Below are 25,448 nucleotides of genomic sequence, written 5' to 3'. Positions count from 1 at the left end.
GAAAGAGTGAAAAATAGCAGGCTGAAAGATAAAACAGAAATTGTCCATGTTTACTGTCCGTTCTTTTTTTTTTTTTTTGGGGGGGGGGGGGGGGGACGGGACTGTTGTTTAATTACCTACCAGGAGTTAATAGCATATCTCTGTTCTTCTCTGTCCTGTTATAACTTTAAGGCCACCTGATGTTTTCTGAACAAAATGACTGTTTTTGCATGAAGAATTCAAGCCTCATGGTTTAAGTAAGTGTGCAAGAGTTCATTCACATTTTGTGTGCTGCAGGGAGCCAGCAGATTGAAAGCACAGCCAGAATCAATCTGAAGCACTCAATGGGAGGAATGCAAAAGTGTAAGTTCTGACCTCCAAATGAAATACGTTATTGTTACTTATGAAACATTTCCAACAGCAGCACAATGGCTGCCATGTCAAAACATAAGACACCATCCCTGCCCTAAAGGGTTTCTACTCTAAAAATACAAAACACACTGCAGGTAGAGCTAGAGATTACTACAAACCAAGCAAATAGACAAAAGGATGCGTAGGCATATCTTCCTAATAATTTTCTTGTTGTATTTGCATGTAATATTTAAATTGGCTTCCAAATGCACCTCAGGAGCATTTAGTTAACTAATCTCTTTTGCACTGAAGACAACAGTTAATCCTGAAGGGTGTACTGACTTGTCATTTGCATCCCAACACCAGCAAAGCTTTGAAACATTACCAACCTCGTCTAGTAAGTTCTATCCACATGAATGCTATAAACAACTGAAGGACATTCTGCACTTGATTCAAGTCAAAACAGAAAACTCAATATGATTCAATGCATGCAAGCTTTTATGCAAGTTTATGTGGGGCATAAACCATATATAGGAGGAAATAAAACCCTAGATAGCTCTTTAACATGCAATGGCCTATTTCTGCTTTAGGATATATAGATACTCAGAAGTTTAGATCATTGATTTTTAAGAGTCAGAAGGAGCTGCTGAGATCAGGAAGTCTAAGCTACTACATGAGATATATCGCAAGTCTCCAGTTTGAAGCCCAATAGCTATGATAATTTGAACGTATCTCAAAGCATTCAGCCATTCCATATTGCTCAATCATTCTGAGACCTTTCAATAGAAAATGCCACTTTATAATAAAAACATGTTGTTTTACTTGCACAAAGAGCCCGTGGGCTCCCTAGAAAGGAAGAAACAGCTATTGACTGGGAGAAAGGTTGAGCCTTCATAAGGAGAAAGGCAGCTGTACAAAGTAGCTGAGGGGGTGGGAGGGGAAAAGAAAATACTCCTTTAAACTGCGTTCAGAACAAAAAGGTGGGAAGAACATAAGAGGAAAATATATTAAAGAAAAGAATATAATGGCAGGATCACTCTGCAAAAGCATTTTAAATGTCTACACGTTATTAGTGCCATTGTGGCCCAGTGGCAGCATCATCAGCTGTAGACCACAGGCCGTGTGCTGGAGACCCATGCAGCACTCGAAGTCCCTGCAACCCACTCCAATACTGCAACCCACTCCACAGGAGAGGCACTCCTCTGTGTGCTGCGTGGCACAGCTGGGGTCCTGCTGGGAGGTTTTAGGAAGAAGGAGATAAACTCTGGTGTCTCATCCAACATGCTTTCTCTTCACAGAAAGGATTAAAGAGCCAAGCCTCTGCATCTGTAAGCAGCAGACTATATTGCTCCCCAAAATTTCAATGGTAAAGATTGTACAACAAAGTCACAGGGCAGATCAGGAGGATCTTGCTCTGCTATGGAACTTTTCTTGCTTGTCCGGCACAGTAGAAGAGTTTTCTCTCTCATAGGTTTGAATCTATACAGTTGTATTAAAGCACAAGAGTTTGCCTCTGCACTCCTCAGATCACTAAATCTCAAAATGAATAGTAAGTATATTACGGGTGAGAAAATTAAACCCCCAGAAGATAAGTTGGTCAGTTCAAGCCACAGGGTGAGTCATAAGCAAATGAATAGTGAGCACAGGACTCCTGACTTGCAGTACCTTTCTACATCCAGTATCACAATTGTCCTCAAATTGGTATGACAGGGCCATTATACATAATAATTCATGTGCTCAATACCATATGCAGCAACCAGTTTATTCTCAGTGAAGATTACCCGTTATTTTTGAGTCACGGGAGACAAGTGGAGCAGCAGCAGCTAAGGGACCACCAGCACAAATTTCAGTGGTGTTTGCAGTATGTAATAACTTCTACACTGATGCAGGGCTGAGCTACACAGAGATGACTGCAAAAATTTGGACATAAATTGGTGGCAAAGAGGAACATGTAAAAACTCCATCAGACTGTAACCCAGTAACCTGAGAGCAAAAGGTTAATGAATGCTACCATGCAAAATGGCTGAAAGGTTCACACCTAAGTTGGAGGCTGCCAAAGTTTCATTTTGATTGCCAAAGCTGTTAAAGGGTAGCTACATTCTGATGGGCGACAGATGGCTTATGCAACTAAATGTAGAGAAATGTAAGAGGCCAGCAAAAAAGTCTGTTGAAAGTACTACCATCAAAGGTCACACTGTGGCACACAGATCAGAGAAAAGATCTGAAGGGTTAGAGTAGGCACAACATTAAATCTTTCAGCACAACGCAACAGCAGCAGCAACAAAAAGCAAACAATTCTGCAAAGTATAAATAAAGGGTACCGAAGCAAGACAAAGGACATTATTCTTCCACTGCATAAAAGGTCTGATGAGACCACATGTAGAGTACCATACTCTGTTCTAGCTGCCTTATTTTTAAAGTGGCTATTATGAAGTTGAATGGGGTAAAGCAGAGGGCTACCCACATAATTCCTACATTCGCAGAGTCTAAAACAGCAAGGACACAAACTTTTGTTTTACACAAAAAAATAAAAGCAGGATCTGAGCACCCAGAGTTCTCATCGACCAGGAGGATGTTGCAGGACTTCTGGAAAACAGGCCCACAACAAACTCCCATACTATGTTGCAATATGGCCTTCACATCTTCTGGACATTAAAGTTCTCATGATTCTTTTTATGAGTGCCTGTGTTCAATTTTATTCTGCCTCGTTAAATATTTGCTGCAAACAAATTGAAACCAGAACTTTATAAACAGCAACACATAATAATTGTCATTTTAAACTAAACTAGAGGTTTTTCCCTCTGACAATGGCCAGATGCTATAGAGTAAGGTGAAGAAATAACACCCATAACACACAGAATAACCAGTCTAAAGGGAAAGACTCTTCTCAAGTGCAGGAGTTGGTTTTATAACTAAATCACAAAATGTTACATGTCTTGTGTTTTAAATCTCATGTAGTATTCATGCATTTGTGCTCATTATTCATATAAATGTCTAATCCTTTCTGAATCCTTCTAGACTCAGTTGGACTCAATTACTTCTTCCAGCAGCAAGTCCTTCAGGTTAATTACATGCAATGTAAAATTACACATTTCTTTTCCTCCCCTTGCTTTCAAAACCACCAAACACTCCCTGGAGTGTTCCTTCTCCACTCACTGTTTTAAATGCCTTTGCTATATCCTCCTATTCATTGCCAGTATCGAGCCTCAATCCTGTGAAGAGTTATCAAAGACACTTATTGTTAAACCTGCACGTCAACCCTAGTTGCACCAAGATGCAGATTTAAGTCTTCACCTTTTCAGTGTCTCCAAATGCCAACAATCCTTTCCCATCTGTGGATCCCTTTTCTAGTTCTCTTACTTTTGAGATGAAGGAACAAGCATCAGGAATGAATGAGGTGCTACTGTAATCTCCTTAATAGTATTTTCTAAGCTTCACTTCATTCCCCACTTCAGCTTAATATTTGAGCCTGCCTTCACAACTGCTCTTGCATGGTGGGCAAATGCTTCCACAGAACTGTAGACTCTCAGAAGTCCAGGTCTTCTCCCAAAATGGTTTTAATTAATTCACTTCTGGACCTAAATTGTTTCAATGTGCTGCTCTGCATTGTTAAGCAGCTGCTCCTTGTGGCATATATGTCACATGTGGAGAAGATATCCATGTGATAACACTATGAAACCACTAAATAAATATTACCATGCAACTTTGACAGTTAATCCATCTCCCCCCGATGCTTCAACCTCCTCGGCAACCTCAAGAAACAGCCTTTTTAAGAAACACTTTTTTCTCATGTCTTTCCCACCTCCCCCAGATAAAGGGGAACTCTACCAAATCCCAGCCAACAGCATTGATGCTGAGTTTTAAGCCCCACCCAAATCATACTTCTGTACTATGTTACATTACAACATATTTCACATAGTCTGTCTGGTGAAAATTTGTGGCCATGCTTTGAAAGTTATTTGGACGAAAGATGCTGTAAGAATGCAAGATTATTATAATTTCACTCGGATACATTTTTACTTTCCTTCCGGTCCCTAAATTATTGGTGGCACGGTGCTGAACTGAACTACAGACCAGCTGTATTCAGGTGCTAGCATGAGTTCATTTTGGTCCAAGGTAGAGTGATTTCCACAAACAGTAAATGGATTTCTGTCCAAAACATAAAATTCCTCACTATAGCTTTAAAACTCTATTAAAAACCAAACCAAACCAAACCAAAAAACCCACATCCTCATACATCTCAATAAAGTTCTTATTCCAGAAGGTGTAAAAACATAACACAGACTTTATAGTTTGGCCCTAAATGTAAACCTACATGCTAGTGTACCACCCATGAAGAACTACAAGTCACTTCTCAAGAGCTTGTATGGCCACTGAACATGAAAAGAGAGCATTTTGGGGCTGAATCAAGGGCAAAAGAAGTTCTGAAAGACTGCAGGTGCAAACCATTACAACTCCCTGGAGATAACTGCTCATCAGCTGCTCAGCCCTTTAGCAATGAGGTCTAGATGTATCTGTGTTACCTATGAGGAGGTACAGAAAAGTATGCAAATAAAACGTATCGAAGTATCATCCCAGGGTTCAAAGAATGGTCTACCAAACTGGACCACATCCACTGGACAAAAGCAGCTGTTCTGCTGTCTGAGCAATCTGCTAAGTATAAAACATTTCAAATACAAGTGGAACACTCCGTTTTTCTGGTGTTTAAAAAAAAAAAAAAAAGTCTTATGCATAAAGATAATGTTTTACAATCTCTGATACTATCTTACTAGGGTGATAAAGAACACTAAGACATCACGCACATTTGGCTTTTGTTTACAAGATACTACACACTGGCTACACAAAGACAAGCAAGAACAGGATCCACCCCAAGTTAGCATTCATTTACCCCTTTCACACAACATAACCCCATTTTCTTCAAGGGGTTAGGCCCTGATCTGATCACTTTGTGCTCGTTTCTTCACACAGCTATACCCGCTTACAGTGCTGGCTATAGGAAGCTATATATTTAGAAAACAGATTCCTACAGCAGTAGTAAAAGATGCAAGTTCAAAGCATACATTTACACACTGTCACTAAACATATTTTTAATTAGCTTCACCAAGGCTAAATTTAAATCCAAGCATGACTAACATGTTCACAATGCTTCAGCATGTTTCTTAAATGAAAACATCAAAACCAAAACTGTAAAACTAATGGTTTCTCCAGGGCTATTCTCCTTACAGCATCTCAGTCCAGCTCGTATGCTGCTTCTCCCAGGCTTTCCGATGACACATAGCCACATTCCTTGCCAACACTTCTTTAACCCAACAAGTGACCTAGATCTTCTAGCATTTAGAAAGAAAATGCCAGTTTCTTTGCAGAGCAAGCTGATTTTTTTTTTTTTTTTGTTATTCCTTTCACTTACTTCTTCTTGAAAAAGCAAGCATGATAACACTCAGTGATGTTAGCAGCAAGGCAGTTAAGATGCTAGAATTCAGGGAGAAACTCTACCATCCAAGAAGCATAGTTTAAACAAACAAGCATCCTGGCTATCAGAAGAATTCCCAGTGGAGATCAATTATAGCACAGGATGTCAATATATTCCTATGTGCCACAGGTAAACCAAAAGTATCCCAAAGGCAAGTTTTCATATGTAAGCAAGCTGGCAGTGAGATTTCCAAAATGCAGTCGCATGCAACCAGTGCAGAAACAGAACAGTGCAGTCTCCAGCAACTTTTGCTCAAGAGGCCTCCCGTAGCTCTTTCTATTCCACTTAATATAACAATCATTAGCAGGAGATGCCTCTGCACAGCCCTATAGGAAGGGAGGCTGCCTGTGTCTCTCTCCCTAGTGCCATGTGGCCTCGCAGGAGTATCCTACAGCCTTAACTCAGTGTTAATAATGCCACAAGATTAAAGCCCTGCCACCCTGTCACCCTTTGACAGCTTGGAATGGAAGGTTTTAAACTCAACTGAGAGCATGACACTGTGCTACAAAGCCAGTTACCCTTCTAATTATGCTTTTTGTATTCGGAACTGGGAAAGTAAAAGACAGTAATCTTTCAGGCTTCCATTTTAAAACTCATAATAAGCTCAGTTTTCAAGTGTCTGTTCCACACACAGCCTCTATTACCCAGCTGATGACTGCATCAGAGAGTGTTGCTTGGGATATCCCTGGAACAGAGATCTGTGCGCAAACAGGGAAGTAAGGAGAAAAATATTCCATAAGAAGTCATTAATAAGGGCTACGATGCTATGGTACTATTACGCTCACAACTGAAGGAAAATACAGGAGGAAAGACCCTACTCAAAACCAAAAGGCAAGCTGAATGAGATGCCAAAGCTTTCTTTTTGATAACTATGTACCTGTCTATAGGCAAAATAATTCGGTTCCCTCCTAAATCTCCTATATATCTACTTTGTGGGTCTCCAGCAGTTGACAGGCATCTTCCACCATGCAAAATCAATGTGAGCACAGCCCATCTTTCTTCCTTCTCCAAGACAGTTCCTCAGAGAAGACAGCATTCGGACCGGACAATAGCACAACCCGGTTTCTGTAGGGAGCCTGTCAGCTCCTTGGGAACTGCTTTTCTGCTTCTGCCAAACATACGGTCAGAACTACACCCTGGCCTTGGTCTGGGCAGTCAGGGCAGGCTGCAGGAACCTGATTCCAAAGAGTCTGATTTAGCCAAGAGGGACCAACATATGCTATAAATCAAGATACAAAACAGCAAGCTGCAGCAAGAACAACAATCAGCCAAGTCCTTGCCTGCCGGCTGCACAGGAAACTACACTCAACCAGAACATCTGGGATCTAAGAGTAAGATAAAAACAGAAATCACAGAGCTGGCTTAGAAGGGCACATGGGAGGGCAGGAGAGAAAATTTGAGGTTTTGCATGTTCCTAAAATGTTGATGGTTCCGGGCACCATTTAAATCTCAACCCATACTTAGGAGGTCAATGTTGGAAAAAAAAATCCAAACTAAAATTTCTTTTCTGACATATTGTTTAAGTCAAAGAGAAGGTTATGTCCAAGGTCCTAACTGGGATACAGATTAGTTAGACAGAAGTTTTTGTAATGTTTTTCTGACTGAATTTTCCAACACAAGCTTCCTGCCAATGTATGTGACTGTAGAGGTGTTTAGAAGCCAAACTTGTGGTCATATGCAGTGTGCAGTGTGAGACAATCATTCAAAATTCATTTTTAAAACACCACAAAATTCTCAGAAAAGGTAGTTATCAAATAATATCAGTGTTAAGAAAACACAAAAGTATTTAATGATAGATTTGGTAGTTTTCAGCTCTTCCCCTTTCAGAATTTTGAAGATATTTGAAAGCATCCTTCTACAGCAGTTCATTTATAGTTTTGGAGGAACATGTTCTGCTATACACCCAATGCTATAGCATTAAAGACACCTTGAGACAAGTAATATTTTGAATCAATCTCTGTCTGAACAAACCCCACAGCCAGAAGTTCAGCCAGGGCCAAAAAAAAGAAAGCAGAAAGAAAAAAACACGTATCTAAAATCCACTCTAGACATGTAACCAATGGCTAACTAAACCAGGCAGCACTGGCCATGAGGGAGCATAGTATTTCTCTGTTATCTGGATATTGAAGACTCAAAGGAAGAGCAGTCTGTGTCATCCATCAGTAGAGCAAGAAACTTGATGCTTGAGGACTGGCTCTAAAAGCTCAGCAATCATTTGAGACGTGAAGATACAGTCTCTCCAGGCCTCCTCAGGTGCACAGGGGCCTGGGGGAACTCCTGTTCCTGGCTACATTTCCTGTGACTTGCCCCAGTAAAAACTCCAGAAGCAGAGTGCAGGCTCTTTCCTCACTCCCTCCTGGATAAAGGACTCTGATAGGAAAAACATTTGCAAGCATTAGGGAGCCCCTCCTGTCTCAACGACTCATTCCTCACTGCTTCCCTCTGATTCCTCGAGGGCTGGACACCAGTCACCCAACCCTCCCTAACCCCTGGAAGGGTGAGATAAAGCACTGGTTAACAGGGGGGTCTCCAAAAGTCACTTCATAGCATTTTAAAAACTCTTGTTTTCTTTTCATTTTTGTAATCTTCTTGTCCATCTGCCCATGCCACACCCACACCTTTCACAGCTCATTTTCTGCGGCACTTCATCCACTCTGTTGTTCTTATACCACTGTTCCCCCTCCTCCAATTCCACATAACATTTTCTAACACCTCTCTGCTACTTTTCTGCATCCACTTCTCCATATTCCGGTTCCCAGTGCGTATTCAGACATACGTACAGAAAAGGCACTCTCTTCACCCATCTTCCCTCCCTCCCCACTGTACTCCTCACTCCCACCTGCCCTTCTCTCACTGCCTCTAGAACAGTGACTTCAAATCTAAAATTTCACCATGACCTGGTCTTCACATACTGATCTCTCCAGCAGCAGGAGAGACCAGCACCACTGCCTACCTTGAATTAACCAAAGCTTTACAGCCACACCTTTTCTTCATCAGCCTGGATAAGACTATGGCTTATATCTACCACAAAGTAGCTGCTCCAAAATGTTCCGCTCTGCAGTCTCTCTTCTCTGGACTCTCCTCTCATCTTCATCTCTTACATACAACCAGCTCTGCACAGTCAACCTCCCTCTCTGATTATACATCTGGATCTCTCTTTTTCTCTTGTCACAAAGTCCCACATTTTTCCCTCAAAAATGCAACTTCCATATCAATGATCTAGGCCAATCCTCCCCTTCGCTGCACACTTTCTTGCTCTCATATTTCCTCTTGGCTTAGAAACATACAATTGGAGGATGCTGTGTTCTGCTCTCAAAGGAAATTACCTTATAATCCTCTTCACTAACTGATCCAACTCCAGTGTTGATGCTGTTGGGTTCTTTGCTTCCTTCACTCTTGCTGGAGTGCCACTCCACTATCTCATTGCTCTGATGATTTGAAACTTTATTCTAATTTCTAACAATTTATACACCAGTCTATAGCTGCTGTGAATGGTTCTTTTTCCTCCCTTGTACTTACTTCATGATTTTTTATAGGTTTTAATCATATACTCCCTAAATCTTCATTTTGTTAACCTAACTAAGCTATAGTCTTCAGATTATAATCAGACATATTCATCATTTTCTTGATGATCCCAGAAGTCCTCTCCTGTTTCCTTTCCAGTTTAAATCAACTTTCTCAAAAATGACCAGAATTACAGACTGTGAGCCAGGACACTCTACAAGGGGGTTCACACTTCCCATCTCTCCTGGCAATAATCTAAAACAATATCACATTTGGCTTTTCTGTTTTGCATCATGCTGGTGGCTCACATATCCTGTGACTGATTAATACAGCCAAACTTGGAAGGGATGAGGACAAAAAATATCATCCTTTAGCAGAAATTATTTTAATACATTCACAAACATGCCTTTGCTTTCTGTGCTACTTAGTTTCAACCCACTTCTGTTACAGTAATCCTGAACATCAGCCTGTAGGATATTTCCATCCTCCAGGCATTTTCTTCCTCTGCCAGACAATCAGATTTTGTCAGCATGCTCCCGCTTTTATGTCACTGACCCTAATGAACACACAACAGCAGTTCAGTCGCAGTTCTGACCCATGTAGAACTGCCATAGGCACCTGTCTCCAGACCAACAGTCCCTCTCTCAGCTTAAGCTGCAGCAGCAGCTCTTCTTCAACACGTCCTTCAAAATAATTTATAATTCCTCAGTCTCTCCAGAGACTAATTTTTTCAAGTGTTTTCAAGAGCAGATTTTCAAACAAACAGATTAAAGCCACAGCCTTTTTAAATCCAGAAGATCAGTTATCTTCATGAGACAAATATCTCCTACCTACATAGGCCATACCTCCCCCACCCCAAACACAGGCACCACTGCTGTTCTCCAGTCATACAATGGCATTTCTGACTTGAGCGATGAATTAAAACTCCTTGCTGCTCGACTATCATTTCTTACACCAGTTCCTTTGTAGTTCTGGGGTGGACACTACCAGCTGCCCAGAGTGGGCTCATTAAGCTCTTAAGCAGAGACAAAACTTGAAGACATGTGAAAGCCCCATGTGCCATCATTACCATCAACCTCCAGGTTGACCTTTGTTATCCTTATAGAAAACAGGCAAAAAATAATTTAGGTTTTTGGGTTATATATATTAACTTTAATTCCTTTCTCAATTCTCTCTGTGAAGCAGACTTATTTTTTGGCTGTTCTTGTACAGCTGACACTTTGTTTTCATTTGCTTTGTAAGGCTTGACTTTTGGCAGCTCTTATTTTAACTCTTAGATACAGCTTTCTCTGCTGACAAGAGCTTTTCTGTATTTGTCAAAACCTAATTCCTAAAAAAAAAAATTAAAAAAAATACATCTTTTTTAGATTATTATGCCTGCACCCTTCTCTGAAAGGGGTTTTTTTTTTCCCCCTTATTCAAACTAGAAGTCAAGGTAGCATTTGCAGTTTTGACTCTCAAACTTCCAAGCTCACACATTCAACTGTCTGAACTTCCTACTCCTCTTGACTTCACCAAATACTTCCCATGGTTTACAAGTGTGCCACTGTAAAGCTAAGCATCTCACAGACCTACTCTACCTATCTTTCTACAGAGTTTAAGACAAACCCCACTGATACAGCATCATCTCTTATTGGATCAGTCATATTTGATGAAGGAATCAGCTGGCAGTAGTATCTACTGCCTTGGTTCAATTCTTGCCAGTGGCTAAGAACATTCACCCAACCAGGTAGCCTTAAAACACCCCCTCACTTGCCTCTTTGCTATTTATATGATCATTCATTTTCTTCCTGTCTTATTGTCTTACACCATTCATTCTTTTCTCTTTCCATCCCTGTAAGGCCCATTCTGCTAGCCCCTAGTCCTGGTGCATCTTTAGTGTATGCATCCATTGGCATATGGCACAAACACAACAACCAGGCCAATTACCTTCACTAGAAAGGCCTTTTTTCTTTCCCCTCTTTCTTCAATTTTGTCCACTCCATAGTCAAGCAATTTCAGTATTTCAATTTAATCTCATTCCACATCTGTAGTGCTAGCCCTTCAAATTTTCCGGCCCTTGTTCCTCTTTGCAAAGGAACCCTTGAACAATTCTCATTTCTACCATTTGACAAGTGCAGAAGTTTCTTTCCTGTGGTTCTCCTCTGATCCTTTCATTTGTCCAATGGATCCAATCCCACCTCATACCGCCTTCTCTTGTACCTGTTGCCTCCCATAGTCCCATCAGTCTCCTAGTCAAAATCTCTTTCAGCCTCTCAGCTCTTATACATTCCCCCCATCTCTCCACTTCTCTGCCTGCTACTTTTTCCTTTCTCTTTCAGCTGTTTACTCTTCAGTTTACTATTTACAATAAATCACTGACTGGAGTTAACCTTTTCCAATGCCATTCATACTCCCTCAGCATACTGCTCCTGGCAACAGAAATTCAGGTGTTTAGCAGCTGATCTACTGTTACAGCCACTGCTTTACTGTTCTTACCTGCTTCTGGCTATGGTATGATTCAGCTTGTCTCTGTTTCATTTTACGGGTACCTGGCTGTCAGTTCAAGATCAAAAAACCCCACAGAACTCTAAACTTTTCACCTGTCTTTTCTGCTTTGTTGTCTTTTCTTCATGGACAATAGCACCATCCTGTCTGACACACAGGGTGCCAGTCTCCCTACAGGCTGTCTTTACATCCTCAGAGGTAAGCTGGATCTCATTTTTCAGGTTCTTTCTGTGTCACAGTTTTAAAATACAACCTTCTCTTTCTAGCCACATCATTAAAATTCTTTGCTGCACTCTCAAACCTTCTATTCCAGTTCCTGATATGCCTTTTTCTCTAGCCTGATGTAATGGCTTTCAAAATGATGCTGAATGTCCACTCAAAAGCCTGCTGCAGAAAGCATTCTCCTCATCCCTTCTTTTGAGCATACCATCCATCTATATAAATCTCTACGTCTCCATCCTTCTCTCTCACAAAGAAGTTAGGCCATGTATCTCAGTTTCCACGGGTCTTCATGGCTTGTTCCCAATCTCCACATCATCTCTCTCAAGAACCTGGAGACCTCTCAAGGTCTATCCTGGAGACACCAAAACCCATCTCATTTTCAAAAAAATGCGTTCATGCTTTCTCTTGTCGAACCTATTGTGTTTGGGAGGTATTCTCCCTCAACATCTCCAGAGGTTACATTTGACTTCTGAAGTTTTAAGACTCTGCATTGCCTTGATGTCTACAAATAACTTGAGAAAAATCAGACTGTTGCAAAATTGATACCACTGCCTTGGATACCAATCATCAGCTGAGACAACATATGTGTACATATCAAATGAGGCTTGTCTGTAATCTGTAAATTCTTTTTAGTCAGGACAGTGCTTTTGTGCAGCATCTAGCACAATACTGAGCTAGTACTAGGGCTTTTAATATTTCATAATACTGTAGTGCCTAAAGTCTTAAGCTTCACTAAATATTTAGTGACTAAGTATTTAGTGACAAAAACAGTAGCTATTATTGGCATCCTTTGATGTCTAATATTAAATTTAAAGCTAAGAAATTCAGTGTTTATACAAAAGCTTCACACTTTTGAAAGTTATGGAATTGCTGATGACTGCGTAAGTCACAGCCTGTTTGTCTTTTTCTTTTATTAATTGTAGAATTTTGAAACACAAAACAGACATTTCTGTATTTAAATAGGCAAGTGTTTACAGTGCTTAAGCTGTAATCTTATGACTGGCTTTTAAACAGACCATTGTGTCATAATAAGGCCAACCATTCAAGAACCCTGGATGGATTCTTAGGATAGAGAATTTTAGGAAAGGTTATTACGTGTCCTGAAACATGAAAGATCTAGGTTCATTCACTTACTGGTACCTGTACAAGAATGTATTTAAGCAAGATTTCAAGCTTCCCAGTAATTAAAGGAAATGGTAATAAATCCCAACACACTTAGAATAAATAAGACCTTTTATATTCCTTTCAACACAGGTTCTATGAAACTTTCAGTTAGATCTGCATTTCTCTCAGACACATCAAATAATTTACCATCTAACGCTTTTCACAGCTGAAAAGCCTCCAAATCACTTTACAAATGCAGCATCACTAAGAACTAAACACTCTGGAACCACTGAATCAAACCCCCTGCTCTGATACCACACAATATTTAACAGTCACATGCAACATTGAGGTTTTAAGACTTGGGCTTTTCAAGTCACAGGAACTTGACCTGCACCAATGTCCTGGTTTCAGCTGGGATAGAGTTGACTGTCTTCCTAGTAGCTGGTACGGTGCTGTGTTTTGAGTTCGGTATGTGAAGAATGTTGATAACACTGATGTTTTCAGTTGTTGCTGAGTAGTGTTTGGACTAATGTCAAGGATTTTTCAGCTTCTCATGCCCGGCCAGCGAGAGGGCTGGAGGGGCACAAGAAGGTGGCACAGGACACAGCCAGGGCAGCTGACCCAAACTGGCCAACAGGGTATTCCATACCATGTGACGTCACATCTAGTTTAGGAACTGGGAAGTGGGAGTGGGGAATCGCCTCTGGGGGACTAGCTGGGTGCCAGTCAGCGGGTGGTGAGCAATTGCACTGCGCATCATTTGTACATTCCAATCCTTTCATTATTGCTGTTGTCATTTTATTAGTACTATCATTGTCATTATTAGTTTCTTCTTTTCTGTTCTATTGAACTGTTCTTATCTGGACCCGTGGGTTTTGCTTCTTTTTCCCGGTTTTCTCCCCCACCCCTCGGGGTGGGGGGGGCAGTGAGTGAGCGGCTGCGTGGTGCTTGGTTGCTGGCTGGGGTTAAACCACGACAACCAATAAACCACAAGAAGCTCAGGGCCTCAGTGAAGGTCAAACTGCTAAGCAGACCTTTACAGGACACAAACTGACATTGACGAAGTAACTTTTTAAAAAGTAAACCCACACATGCATATAATCAGTAACAGAGTTACTATATTTGTTACAATGAAGGCTCAATACTTGCTGATGTACAAATAAGTTGTTCCCATACTCTCCAGTTGACCTTGAGTCTCCAACCTAAGCCTGACTTAGCGCACCATCAAAAAAATTAAGACCAGCATTGATAAATCCATCAGCTTATTAATTTAGTGCTATGAATTTCAAACATAGAAAAAAAAAGTTAACATCATAAAACCCTATAAGCTCCAGATTAAAAAAAAAAGGTCACCTAATGACAATTATAAAAGAGACAATTATGCTTTTCAAGGCAAAACTGCTGGGGGCAGGGATGACTATTCATAAATAATGTTCTGGGTTAGAGGCTATTTATTGACTTTAGGACCACAGTAAAGCCATTAATAAAACAAGATCACAAAAAGAGCTTAAAATATTTTATGTTCTGAAAAGCTTAAGGGAAACAAACAGCCCATACGTTTAAAAATATTTTTAAGTAATATGCATAAGATTTTTTGCTCATGAAAGATACCACCCTGTAAGCTGAAGTCACCAATTTATGCCCATAACAGGTGCGGACTTCTGACACACTGCCTCCTTCCTCACAAACAAGGCTCAATTCTGACCTGAAAAAAATAACACTAACCACAGAAAGCTAAAAGTCACTTCCATGACCTTGCAGTCCCTTGTCCTCCTATTAAGATCGGCACCATCAGCTGTGGTGATGATCTCAGGAACACATATGCACTCTTCCTTTGAGAATATGACCAAGACCTGGCAAACTCCTTCTACATACAAGAAACAACATAGCTGAAATAGGAAAAAATTCTACTTTTCTGAAGTATGTTTGTGGGACACAGACACATTTAAAATGATCTCCACCTCTTACATAGCTGGGAAATTTACAGGAGCTCAAAAATACTTTCTAATATTTTTCCTGGTGAAAACAGGATGCAAAGATGGGAAATCTGCCACTCAAAGGAAGCAGATTTGAAATTATCTGTTCTGATTAGAACTCTATGTACTTCTTGGAAACATGGGAAGGGAAGATTCTAAGCACTATCTGTATGCAGACAGAACTTGCTTATTTTTCTTGACTGCAGTTTCAGCACTGCTGTATTGCTTTATGTCACAGAACTTCACAAGCAAATGATTTTATATAAATCTCAGGGCAGTTTTAAGAGCCTTTAAAATACCAACCTTGATACTACATCAAACCAAGTTCTTATATTATTGCCTTTGATCCCCAAAGAAAATACATAAACATAACAAAATAATAGGAAAGTTATAGCTACCTCCTGAAGATCTGGCTCAAACTGCCACAGCTGCACTGATTCCAATGAAGTGAGGACATTTTATATCAGCTGGGGACTTGGCCTGACAGAGGTGAAGGCACTCAGCAGTGTGCCAAATTGAGTGTGTGTGCATTTAAGCCCATTTAACTTACCACTAAAGCCTTCATGCTTTGAAATACACCTTTGAAAAACAATACAGAGCTGTAATTCTTGCAGAAATGCAATTAGTTTCTCATCCGTCTGAGAAAGCAATACGAAAATAAGACCCAAACCTGTATTCCCTTAAGTTTCGAGGAAGTTTCTGCTAACTTTTCAGAGACCTTTGTTAGTCAAAATACCATGACTATTTATTTGGGAGATCTGAGGTAGGTTCCTAACAGCAGAAATAAGCCATAGCCCAGTCTGAAATAACTGTTAAATGTTCAACTTCTCAGGCCATAAGCTAAGATTCTTGTTTCTGCACTAAGTATCATCTGACACATGGCCACAACAGGCCAAAGCTTTTTTACACGTCAAGAAAAGAGAAAGAGTCAACACAAGGAGAGAGCATTTCAGATGACCCAGGCAGACAACTTGAGTGTTTGCGTTTTTTTAAATAGTGAGAGCAGTCAGTGCTAAAAGTTAATATCGTAACAATTTGTGTGGAATTCAGCAGGCTCCAAAGTCCAGGAGCAGCCTTCCAAAATGCCACCACACCAGCTTTACTTACCCCTAGCCATCTTGCTCCTTTGTTGGCAGCCTGCTGAATCTGCACTCTCTTCAGGGTGACATGGTAAACAGCTCCCTCTTCTACCTCCTCACCCCAGTCCTGAATTGTGCTCTGCCAGGAAAAGGGAAAAGAAAAAAAGTAAGAGAGAAAGGAACATTTTCCCTGTTCTGCTAACCACAATCTATACCAGGTGCTCTGCTGCTTCAGGCAGAGCTGAGGGCAGAAGACAGGCTGCACAAAGTAAATACAACAATCAAAGCAATACAGGATACTTTGGGATTGAAGGAACACTGGAGATATTCTTGGCAAGCCGTCCTTTCCTGTGGTATCAAGATACCCTGACTTTCCATTTAACTATTTTTCCTAGACTAGCACATATTTTAAATAGTTGTATAAAGTCTTTTCTAAGGAAATAGTTTGGTTTTGATTAGCAGTCTTCTCTTCCCTCTCCCTCCCCCTCCCCCCTTTTCTAAAGCAATTAATCTTTTTGGCCTTTCATTTATGGAAGGAATTGCACTTTTTAAAACTGTTGAATTACTTAGGCAGACAGCCTTTAAACTTTGAAGCTAACAAGCATTTAAAATACAGCAACCCTTTATTTCTTTTGACAGGAGGGATCTAAAGCGCTTGTGGTTTGCTTTTCCAAAACCTATTATTTCAAGCTACAAAAAACTTTACAGAGTCGAGGCTTTAAAACTCACAAATAACAGAAAGCGGATTAAAAAAAAAAAAAAAAGTGCATGCAACGTCTTCCAAACTTTAACCGAACATGTGCTGCAATGACTCCTCATTTCCTAGATTATTAACCGTACAAAAGAGGGCAAGCCGCTGCAACGCAGACAGAAAACATGCATCCGAATTTCTCCAAGGGGTAACTAACTTCCCTCTCTTCACCCTCTCCGTGTCAGGCACACGCACGCAGTCACTAGTGAAGATAAGCATCACTCGGAAGCCCGGCAGATCGCAGAGGCGATAACGCACAGCGTTTCCAGCGAGGCTCCGGGAAGCAGCGGGCGGCTCGCCCGGCCACCCCGCCGACACCGGCACCCCGCGGGTAGGGCCAAGGCGGGGAGGGGGGGGGGGGGGGGGGGCGGGACACGCGGTTACCATTTTAGCTTTCCACAGCAATTTCATTCTCGATGCCTTCCCGGGCGCCTCGACGGGGCACGCCGCCGCTGTCCGCCGCCGCTCCGCCCTGTCAGCGGCCGCCGCCGCCGCGGGCCGGGCCGGGCCGAGCCGTGCGGCCCCTCGGCTCCGCGGCGCGGGAGGCGGGAGGGCGGGCGGCCGCGCCAGGCCCCGCCTCGGCCCGGCCCCGGCCGCGGCCCCGCCGAGGGGCTTCCTGTTTACCGCGGGCAGCCCCGGCCGAAAAGTTACGGCGGATTCGGCCGTCCCTGCCCGGCGTCGCGCCGGGACCGGCAGCGGGGCTGCAGCCCGCCGCGGACGGCCGCCTGAAGCGGGGGCGTTCCCCCCGCCCCGGCGTCCCTGTGAGAGCGACAAGGTGCGGCGCGTCCTGCCCGGCTTCCAGCGGGGACGGGGCACGAAGGAACCGTCTCCTTCCAGGCCCCCGGCAGCCGCCGCCCGCTTGTAGCCGCGCACCGGCGCCCTGGCCCGGCGGAGGGGAGCGGCGGCGGCGGCCGGTGCCGGCGGGCAGGTGCGGGGAGCGGGAGGGCCGCCCTTGGGCCTCCCTACCCGCTGCTGACGGTCTTTGAACCGTTCTAGCATTAAAAAAAAAAAAACAAAAAACCCAAACCCAACAAATACACAAAACTTTAAGCCAAGCCTAGTTTTTTTAAAAAACCCTATTCCTACAAGTTTGAAAGTAAGGAAATTAAAGGTTATAGTAAAGCCTGACACCGCTGCTAGCAGCGGTACTCCCCGTTGCAGTAGTCCTGCTCTGCAGAGGCGTGAGGAGCCTGCCCAGCACTCGCCCACCGGGCAATGCAGGTGGCTCGGACAGGAGCGGAGAGAGGGCCTTCCTCCTCCTCCTCCTCCTTCCGCCCACGCCGGCCAGGCTGTGGCAGGGCAGGCAGCCCCCTGCAACTCCATCCTGTGACCATCCTCCTGAAAAAACCCTCCCCCTGACAGGGAGATGCAAAGAGTGGGGACAGGGGATGTGCAGATGTGTAGCGGCAGATAAGAAACCGGTGATAAACAGTGAAGCCATGAGGAGCAAGGAGCAGAGACGTGGCCTGTGCAGTCAGAGATGTGGAGAACAGGGCTGAGTTCCTGGTTTGGGGAGATAAGGTTTAGAGTGACGGGAAACTGGAGGCATGGGGAAAGCATTCCTACCCATTTAACCTGTACAACTGGCATTAGGAAACAAATCCTGACTATCTCACCTGTCTCACCTTATGAGAATGACTATTCCTATTCAAGAAGAAAACTTTCTGATACTGATTCTGTAATCAATAAATTATAGTCTACCATATTTCCCACCTACCTCTTTAGATAGACTAAAACCACAACATCCTTAGTTTTCTTCTGTGGGAGTCTTTTGCTCACAGACCAGCAACCTGTATGAACCACGGCCATCTCTGTACAAGCACTAGCTGCAGACATGCTAACAGACATCTGTTAGCATGCTAACACGAGGATCTCAAACCATCTTAAAAACACTAACTTAAGTTGCCTATTGAGCTCTCTTTAGTTACCTGTATTTTTGGACTTATAAAAGCAGAGAGGAGTTGAGTGCACAAATTACTGTACAAGTCAATGAAAGCAGTAAGAATTGAACCAGAGAGTTCAAATCTCCTGAAGCTCAGTGCTAACAGCCAGTATATTAGTATATTTACACACAAGTGTTACTATCAATTATCTCAGGAACAGTGCTGGTTCAGAGAGACTATTATCACTTGCAGCTGTTAACATGAGGAAGCATCTGAAAGCAAGGAACATTATTTTAAGCTACAAAACCAAGATTGAGTTGTGTTGTCACGGGTGACCTGATCTGGATATTTGCCAGGCTGTGCATTTAGTTTATTTGTGTAATACCAAAGTGATCCAGAATATGCTGAGGCAGATACAGACTTTAATAATCTGACTAAAATGTATTGTAGCATACAAATCAAAGTCTAGATTTTCCAAAGTCCCTTGGCTTCTCCTGTAAAACTGCACAGAGCATTTTGAATGCTTTAGATTTTGCAAACCGGTTTTCCACATCATACTTTTTAGGTGCGAAAAATGGAGTGTGCCTTGAATTCATGTAGCTGGCCCAGCAGGCGTGCAAGCAGTTTCAGAACAAATTGCTATCGAACAGGACAAACATATGTTAGCCTATTAAAATGGATATCCAGCTCCAAGGAATATAACACCAAAGCCAAATAATTATTCTGTACTGAAATAAAAGCTCTATTGTGGTAAGATATTCTGGTGGCACTACCATTACTTTGGGTGACAGTCACCAAAAAATGGCAGTTATTTCCAACTATTTCTTTAATAAGAAGAAAATGGCAGTGAGTTAATACAGTGGGAAGGGGCACACGTATTTGACTCAATTTAGCTTCTGTTGAATCACACATTTCAGACTGTATCCTTAGGGAACACCTTCGTATGGAGAAACAAGCTCAGGACTTTTCATTCAAGGTAGGGCACAAGCCCTCTCATGGATGATGTTTCTGAATCCTCTTGGTCACTGACAAGTGACAGAGAGAAGCTCCGTCAGGAAGGAGTACCAGAGGAACTCACCCAGTCTAACAAGCAGCAAAAAGCTACCCTTTTTATTAATTGGATTTGCCATTAGTCCTGCTTAGAGTTAGACTATTTTCCAGATTATTTTTAGTGAGATACAGTGCCCAGACTTTGTAACATTGAACACAGATACACCTTTCTAAAAAAAACCAAATTGAAATCACAGTGAAAGGTTACAGGAGGGACAGTAATCAGGCATATAATTCTGTAGTATATCAAACTGCATCCTACTTTTGTAATAGTGTTTTGAATTTACATGTTGTCTTTCATCGTAACAGACCGCAAGGACTGCACAAACAAGCTACTGTATAAGCTGCACCACTGGCACATGGTCACACCTGGGCTGCTGAACAAGAACGTGCAACATGCACAGTGGCCTGCAGGGCAGTAACGGGAGACAAAAATTTTGGCCAAGGTGATGAGGTCAAAATGGCAACAGATAGAAGTATTGTACAAAAGCAAAGAGCTACCTACACTCTTCCAGATTTGAAGTTGAAATTTCATACAGTCTAAATCACACACAAATGTTAATCTTTACCCCTAGATCTCAGCTCTGCCAACAAGCACCTGAGATGGCAAATTGTTGTTATCTGGTTTTTTTCCAGCATCATCCACCCTCCGCTGTCATGGTGCTAAATGTGCTTGTGAAGGTATATATACTTAAAAGGCAGCTATTTTCCAGCTCAACAGATTTCTGAGTGAGCCTTGAAGATGATACATTTACAATGGGATATTTGGTTCTGTAGTGTCCTCAGTCAGCTTATCTGGGAGGAAAGTATCAGCCTGAAGGAAAAATTCATTGTCTATGCTAAGAGTTATTGCTCTTTAAGGATGAGGCAAAAACCCCCCAACCCAATATTAAAATACTCTGTCTTTTGTAGAAACCTTCAGTATTTGCTTGATTGAAATCTTAATCTAGTTATTTTGTTTACTTATCCCTTAAATCAGTTTACATGATTAAGCTTCTAGAAACTGTTTCCATTAACTAGTTTAGCTGCAAGGGGAAAATTGCAAGATGGCCAGGACAACACACAGTGCAACTTAGTCCGACAAATTAATTTGATCTTTAGCCCCTACCTAGTATGCTAGTTCAGAAAAGCACGTAAGCAGTAGCTTTACTTTAGCATGAGCTTAAAACATTCACATCAAAGGAACGAAATTCTTAAGATTCTTTGATGAACTGGAGTATAGACCCTGAAATCAAAGTGAATTGCAGGTTCAAACCTCCATGGGACTGGGTCTTCTCCCCACAAGAATTACATCAAACATTGCATTGCAAAAAGTCCAGCAATCACAGTTTCAACAGATTTTCAGTGAAAAACTGTTTATCCAAATCCTCTACCAGTTCTAATATTTGCAGTTTTCTAGTTCCTTGGAAGTCTGGATTCTCCTGATAATCATCTCACTTGGGAAAAGGATATTTGTAGGTTGGGGTGGTATCTTCATTAAAGCAGCTGGCAGGGGATGGGATAGTGTTTTCCAACAGTATTTGCTTCTTTCCAGCTAAACAAAGATGTCAGTTTAAATATATTACCTCTTTTGACAGACCTTGTCCGTATTTATAACATCAGATCTCATAGCTACAACAACGTTGTTACATGGAATACAAGAAATTTCTCTCGGACTGGTAGAATGTTTCAAAGTGAATGAAACGTACTGTACTGACTACAAATTTAACAGAAGGACCCATTTTAACTCCAACTCCTGTCATTAACTTTTACCAAAACATGTCTGTGTATGTATATGTAACATATATGTATTTATTTGGTCTTTCAGAGAGAAAGGACTATGCTCAGTCTAGGCTCCTAAACATCTGCCTTATAACCAAACACTGATTATTTAATACTGGAAAGGAGGAAAAGCATATGTAACGTTTAACTTCCATTTAGTTGCATTCTAAGACCATTAAGTAGTATTCAACCACTTACTTGAGACCAAGAGACAGGATCAGAATGCAGAAGGAAAACATGAGGACAAAGCAGGCTCTGATTAATCTAAAAGATGTTCTGTAAAGATTTCAAGGACCGAAGGAAGCATGAAAAAGAATAAGAACAGTCTGCAACTCGGTTCAGTAGAACTGCTGGTTTGCTCTTTTAACAGACTTTAATCATGAAACCCATCTATACCAATGAGCCACACTCATGGTCAATGTTGTGTTAAATATTTGGTTCTTTCCAAATCATGTTCACATGCAATAATACATTCCTGCCATAATCAAGTTCTTCGCCTGCCCTTTCTACTGAATCAGAATTGTTCCTCTAATACATCTGAGCATGTATTCGCTCCCCCTCGCAACAAGAAAGAAATACAAATCCACTTGTGAATGCAACCTTACACTTCTCACAGTGAAATGTTATATAAGAAAATACTTTGAGGTCTGGAAAGTTCTCAAACTGCAGATCATTGACCACTTACAGCCCAACAAGAACTCACTGACTGTCCACAGAGCAATAAGTTAGTCACAGAGTGATGATTTTTCCTTGTTTTCAGCTGTTGCTACAGCTGGCATGCAGACACTTTCATGAGAAGACAAAGCAAAAGACCTATAAACCAGCTGGAAATAAAGAACAGCTAGTCTTACTGCCTCTGCTAGGGGCCTAACAGAAGGAGAAGAGGAAACAGAAGTCAGAGATACCCAAATAAGGAAAATATTTGGGAGAGCAAAGGAAAAGGATAAAGTAACCAGGTGATGTAAGTATCATCCCAGAACAGCTTCTCCATGAGAGAAAGGCATCATGCAGACTAAAAGGAAAGAAGCCAGGTACCAGCAAGCTGCATACATATTAGCTTCACTGGGAAAGGATGCTTAGTGGGAGGTGGGAAAGAAAAACACACAACTGTCTCATTTTTTTTTCCAAAAAAGGGAAAATACTCCTTGCATTACAAAAAATGTAAGTTAGGCCATGGTTTCAAGATGTTCCTTTCAATGGCAGTGCCAGCTCAAGCACTTTCCACTCCCTGGTGCTTGATCATGCCACGGGCTAGAATTGTTTGCGTGTTGGATATGCTAGACATTTCCTAGTAACCGTGCCTTTGCATTAAATTTTTTTACAATATTACCTTTTCTTCTGTTTTTTCTAAGAAGCAATGGCTACCACCTCAAGGCTACTATCTATACGTGTGCAACTGTTAAATGGAAAAGAGGATTCCATGAGACAGTCTGTCTGTTCATCCTGTAGAAAATATGAGAATCTATCACATAGAATAAAACCTGTCCAAAGAGACACCCCTGCAATGGATGATGCATTAGAAGTGCATGCCTACAAAAGGAAATAAATACCGTTTCTATTAAGACTATCTCATTAATTATTATTCGTCTGGTTTCTCTATAACCATGTTTAGTTCTTGCTTTCCATTTATGGCATATGCCCTCAATTTGATAACTAACAGGTGCTGCAGACTACAGTTCTTGAGATTGAAACTAATTAAAAAAAAAATCACACTCAGATGAGCCACAAAAGCTACAGAATGCGGAGACTATAGAAATGCAAACACAAATCAGTTTTATATTGAGTTTTAATGACTGTGGACTCTGACCTGTAGTTTGGCTGCAGAGAGCTCTTTACCACAGTTACCGTTTGAAAATCACCTGGTAGTATTCCTTTACATTGTGGACACCTGAGTTCCTGCTTTCCACTCAATTACACAGTTAGCTTGTCAGGGACTGCTTTAGATCTGCTTAGCATTTAGTATGCTACAATCTCACCTACACTGACGGTCCTTTACAGCACAAAGCACCTCACAGGCACATACCTCATGCAGTCATTTCCATCAGTACAGGGGCAATACTTTGCACATGCTGCATGCTGATGTAGAGGGTGACAGAGGTGAGCCAGGTCCTCCATCTTCCTCATTTGGAAATAAATTAACTTGGATGTTTATATTCTTTAAATGAATGAGATGCACTGTCACTACATGTCAGCCAGTAAGAAAAATTGTTGGGATGAAAAACTAAATTTGAATTTCAAACCACTAACTAATCAAAGCAAAAGAAACATTACATTAAACACTGTATGTCTGATCTTCTACTGTCTGCAACCTTAGTGATCCTTATTCCTGTGCAAAAAGGGAAAAACAATGTTCCCACTCACTCTGAAGAGCATTGAAAAATGTGACAATGCAGTAGCAGCTCAGTAAAGAACTAGATACACAAGTTCACCATAATCTGTCTTTGCTGACACTAGAATTAAACAGAGGCCTTCAAGTAATTGGAAATACTAACCAGCTTCATTGTAAAATGCCAGAAGAAATGTAGCAGAGCTCCCATACATAAAACTAAATTAATAATTCATAAGGCTGCATAATTGACAATGTTAAGTCAAAAAATTATGTAGTTAAGGAAGCACATCCAGCCTTCCCTTGACCTCTCATTTCACATGTGATTGCAATTAGATAGGCATGCACTGTTTCACAAACTATGCCGTCCAATAGGATATGGCACGCTTTTGTATAATCTCAGATCTGGGTGGCGTATCTCCTTCAGGAACAGCAAGTCCTTAGACTTCCATTTGTTAAGACTTCAAAGCAATGCTGCTTGCAAAACCAGTCACATCACTGGTAAACTACACCACCTGCAACATCATATGGAGAAACAATGGCGTATTTAACTCCCTGGCTCTTGAACCTTTTGACTCAAGAGGAGTGTAAGTAGTGCCAGTGTACCTCAGAGTCTGGTCTTATACCTGCCCCCTACTCAGTCTGCAGAAACCTCTCTTGGTTCTTTGGAAACGACCTGTAGGAGCAGAGACAGCAGGTCCTAGGAACTTGAGTCTCAGTCACACATATCGCAAAACACCCAGAAACTTTTCTTAGACCATAAGCACTTTATGAGGTCTTCTGTTCCTTTTCCAGCCCCATGTGTCCCTGCTGCTTCAAAGCAATATCTTTCTCTAGTTTCATGCTGCATAGCTACTCAGGTGTTCACAGCAAATCCTCTTGGCTGCACCCTTCACAAGCTTTGAAGGAAGAAACAAAACCCTGAAGTGCATGCTGAGTACATGGTTTTCTAAGGCTCGTAACTCAGTCAAATCAAAGCCAAAACTAAGACACTTCATAGTTATGGCTATTTCAATGCCAAACTTTAGCACACAGGCCTCAGCCACTCACACTGCAGAACTGTTCAAAAGAAGGCAGCAAAAACTCTTTATGGAGGGGAAAAATAGTTTTCCACTCTCCTCATACTCACACATGGATGAAATGTTTTCGCTCAAACTTTCCAAAAAATTCACCTTTGAGCAGAATCCAAGGGCGTCATTTGAACAATTTTAAAACTTTCTGCAAAGAATAAATACTTTAATCATATAAAAAGGCATTGCTCAATTACAAATTTGACTGTGGGTAATTCTCCTGACATCAATTCCATTTCTCCCAATTTACATTGTCATGAGACCAGAATCAAACCCAGTGCCTACGCAGAACTAATAAAAATTATTACTCCCTTCTCCAACAAAAAGTTATGGAAGACTGAAAAGAGAAGGCTAATATAACCAGCAAGCATTATATACCTATAAGAACAGTGACAAAAATAACTGTCATAGAAGAGCAGACCAAAATGCCTAAAC

At 41.5% G+C, this 25,448-nt stretch overlaps 1 protein-coding gene across 1 annotated transcript in view; it reads right to left on the bottom strand.

Moving 5' to 3' along the window:
- The window catches only part of RGL1 (ral guanine nucleotide dissociation stimulator like 1), an 83,684-nt gene extending 66,233 nt beyond the window's left edge, over positions 1-17,451 (bottom strand). Inside the window, 2 exon segments of the mRNA XM_030032672.2 lie at positions 16,201-16,311; positions 17,308-17,451. Coding sequence (XP_029888532.1) covers positions 16,201-16,311; positions 17,308-17,334 — 138 coding nt within the window. The 5' untranslated portion in view covers positions 17,335-17,451.
- Positions 17,452-25,448: the final 7,997 nt, after the last annotated feature.

The sequence above is a fragment of the Aquila chrysaetos genome, chromosome 12 (genome assembly GCF_900496995.4).
Source record: "Aquila chrysaetos chrysaetos chromosome 12, bAquChr1.4, whole genome shotgun sequence".
NCBI lineage: Eukaryota > Metazoa > Chordata > Aves > Accipitriformes > Accipitridae > Aquila > Aquila chrysaetos.
Note: the sequence above shows the minus strand (reverse complement) of the source record. Positions and strands in the feature narration are given on the sequence as shown.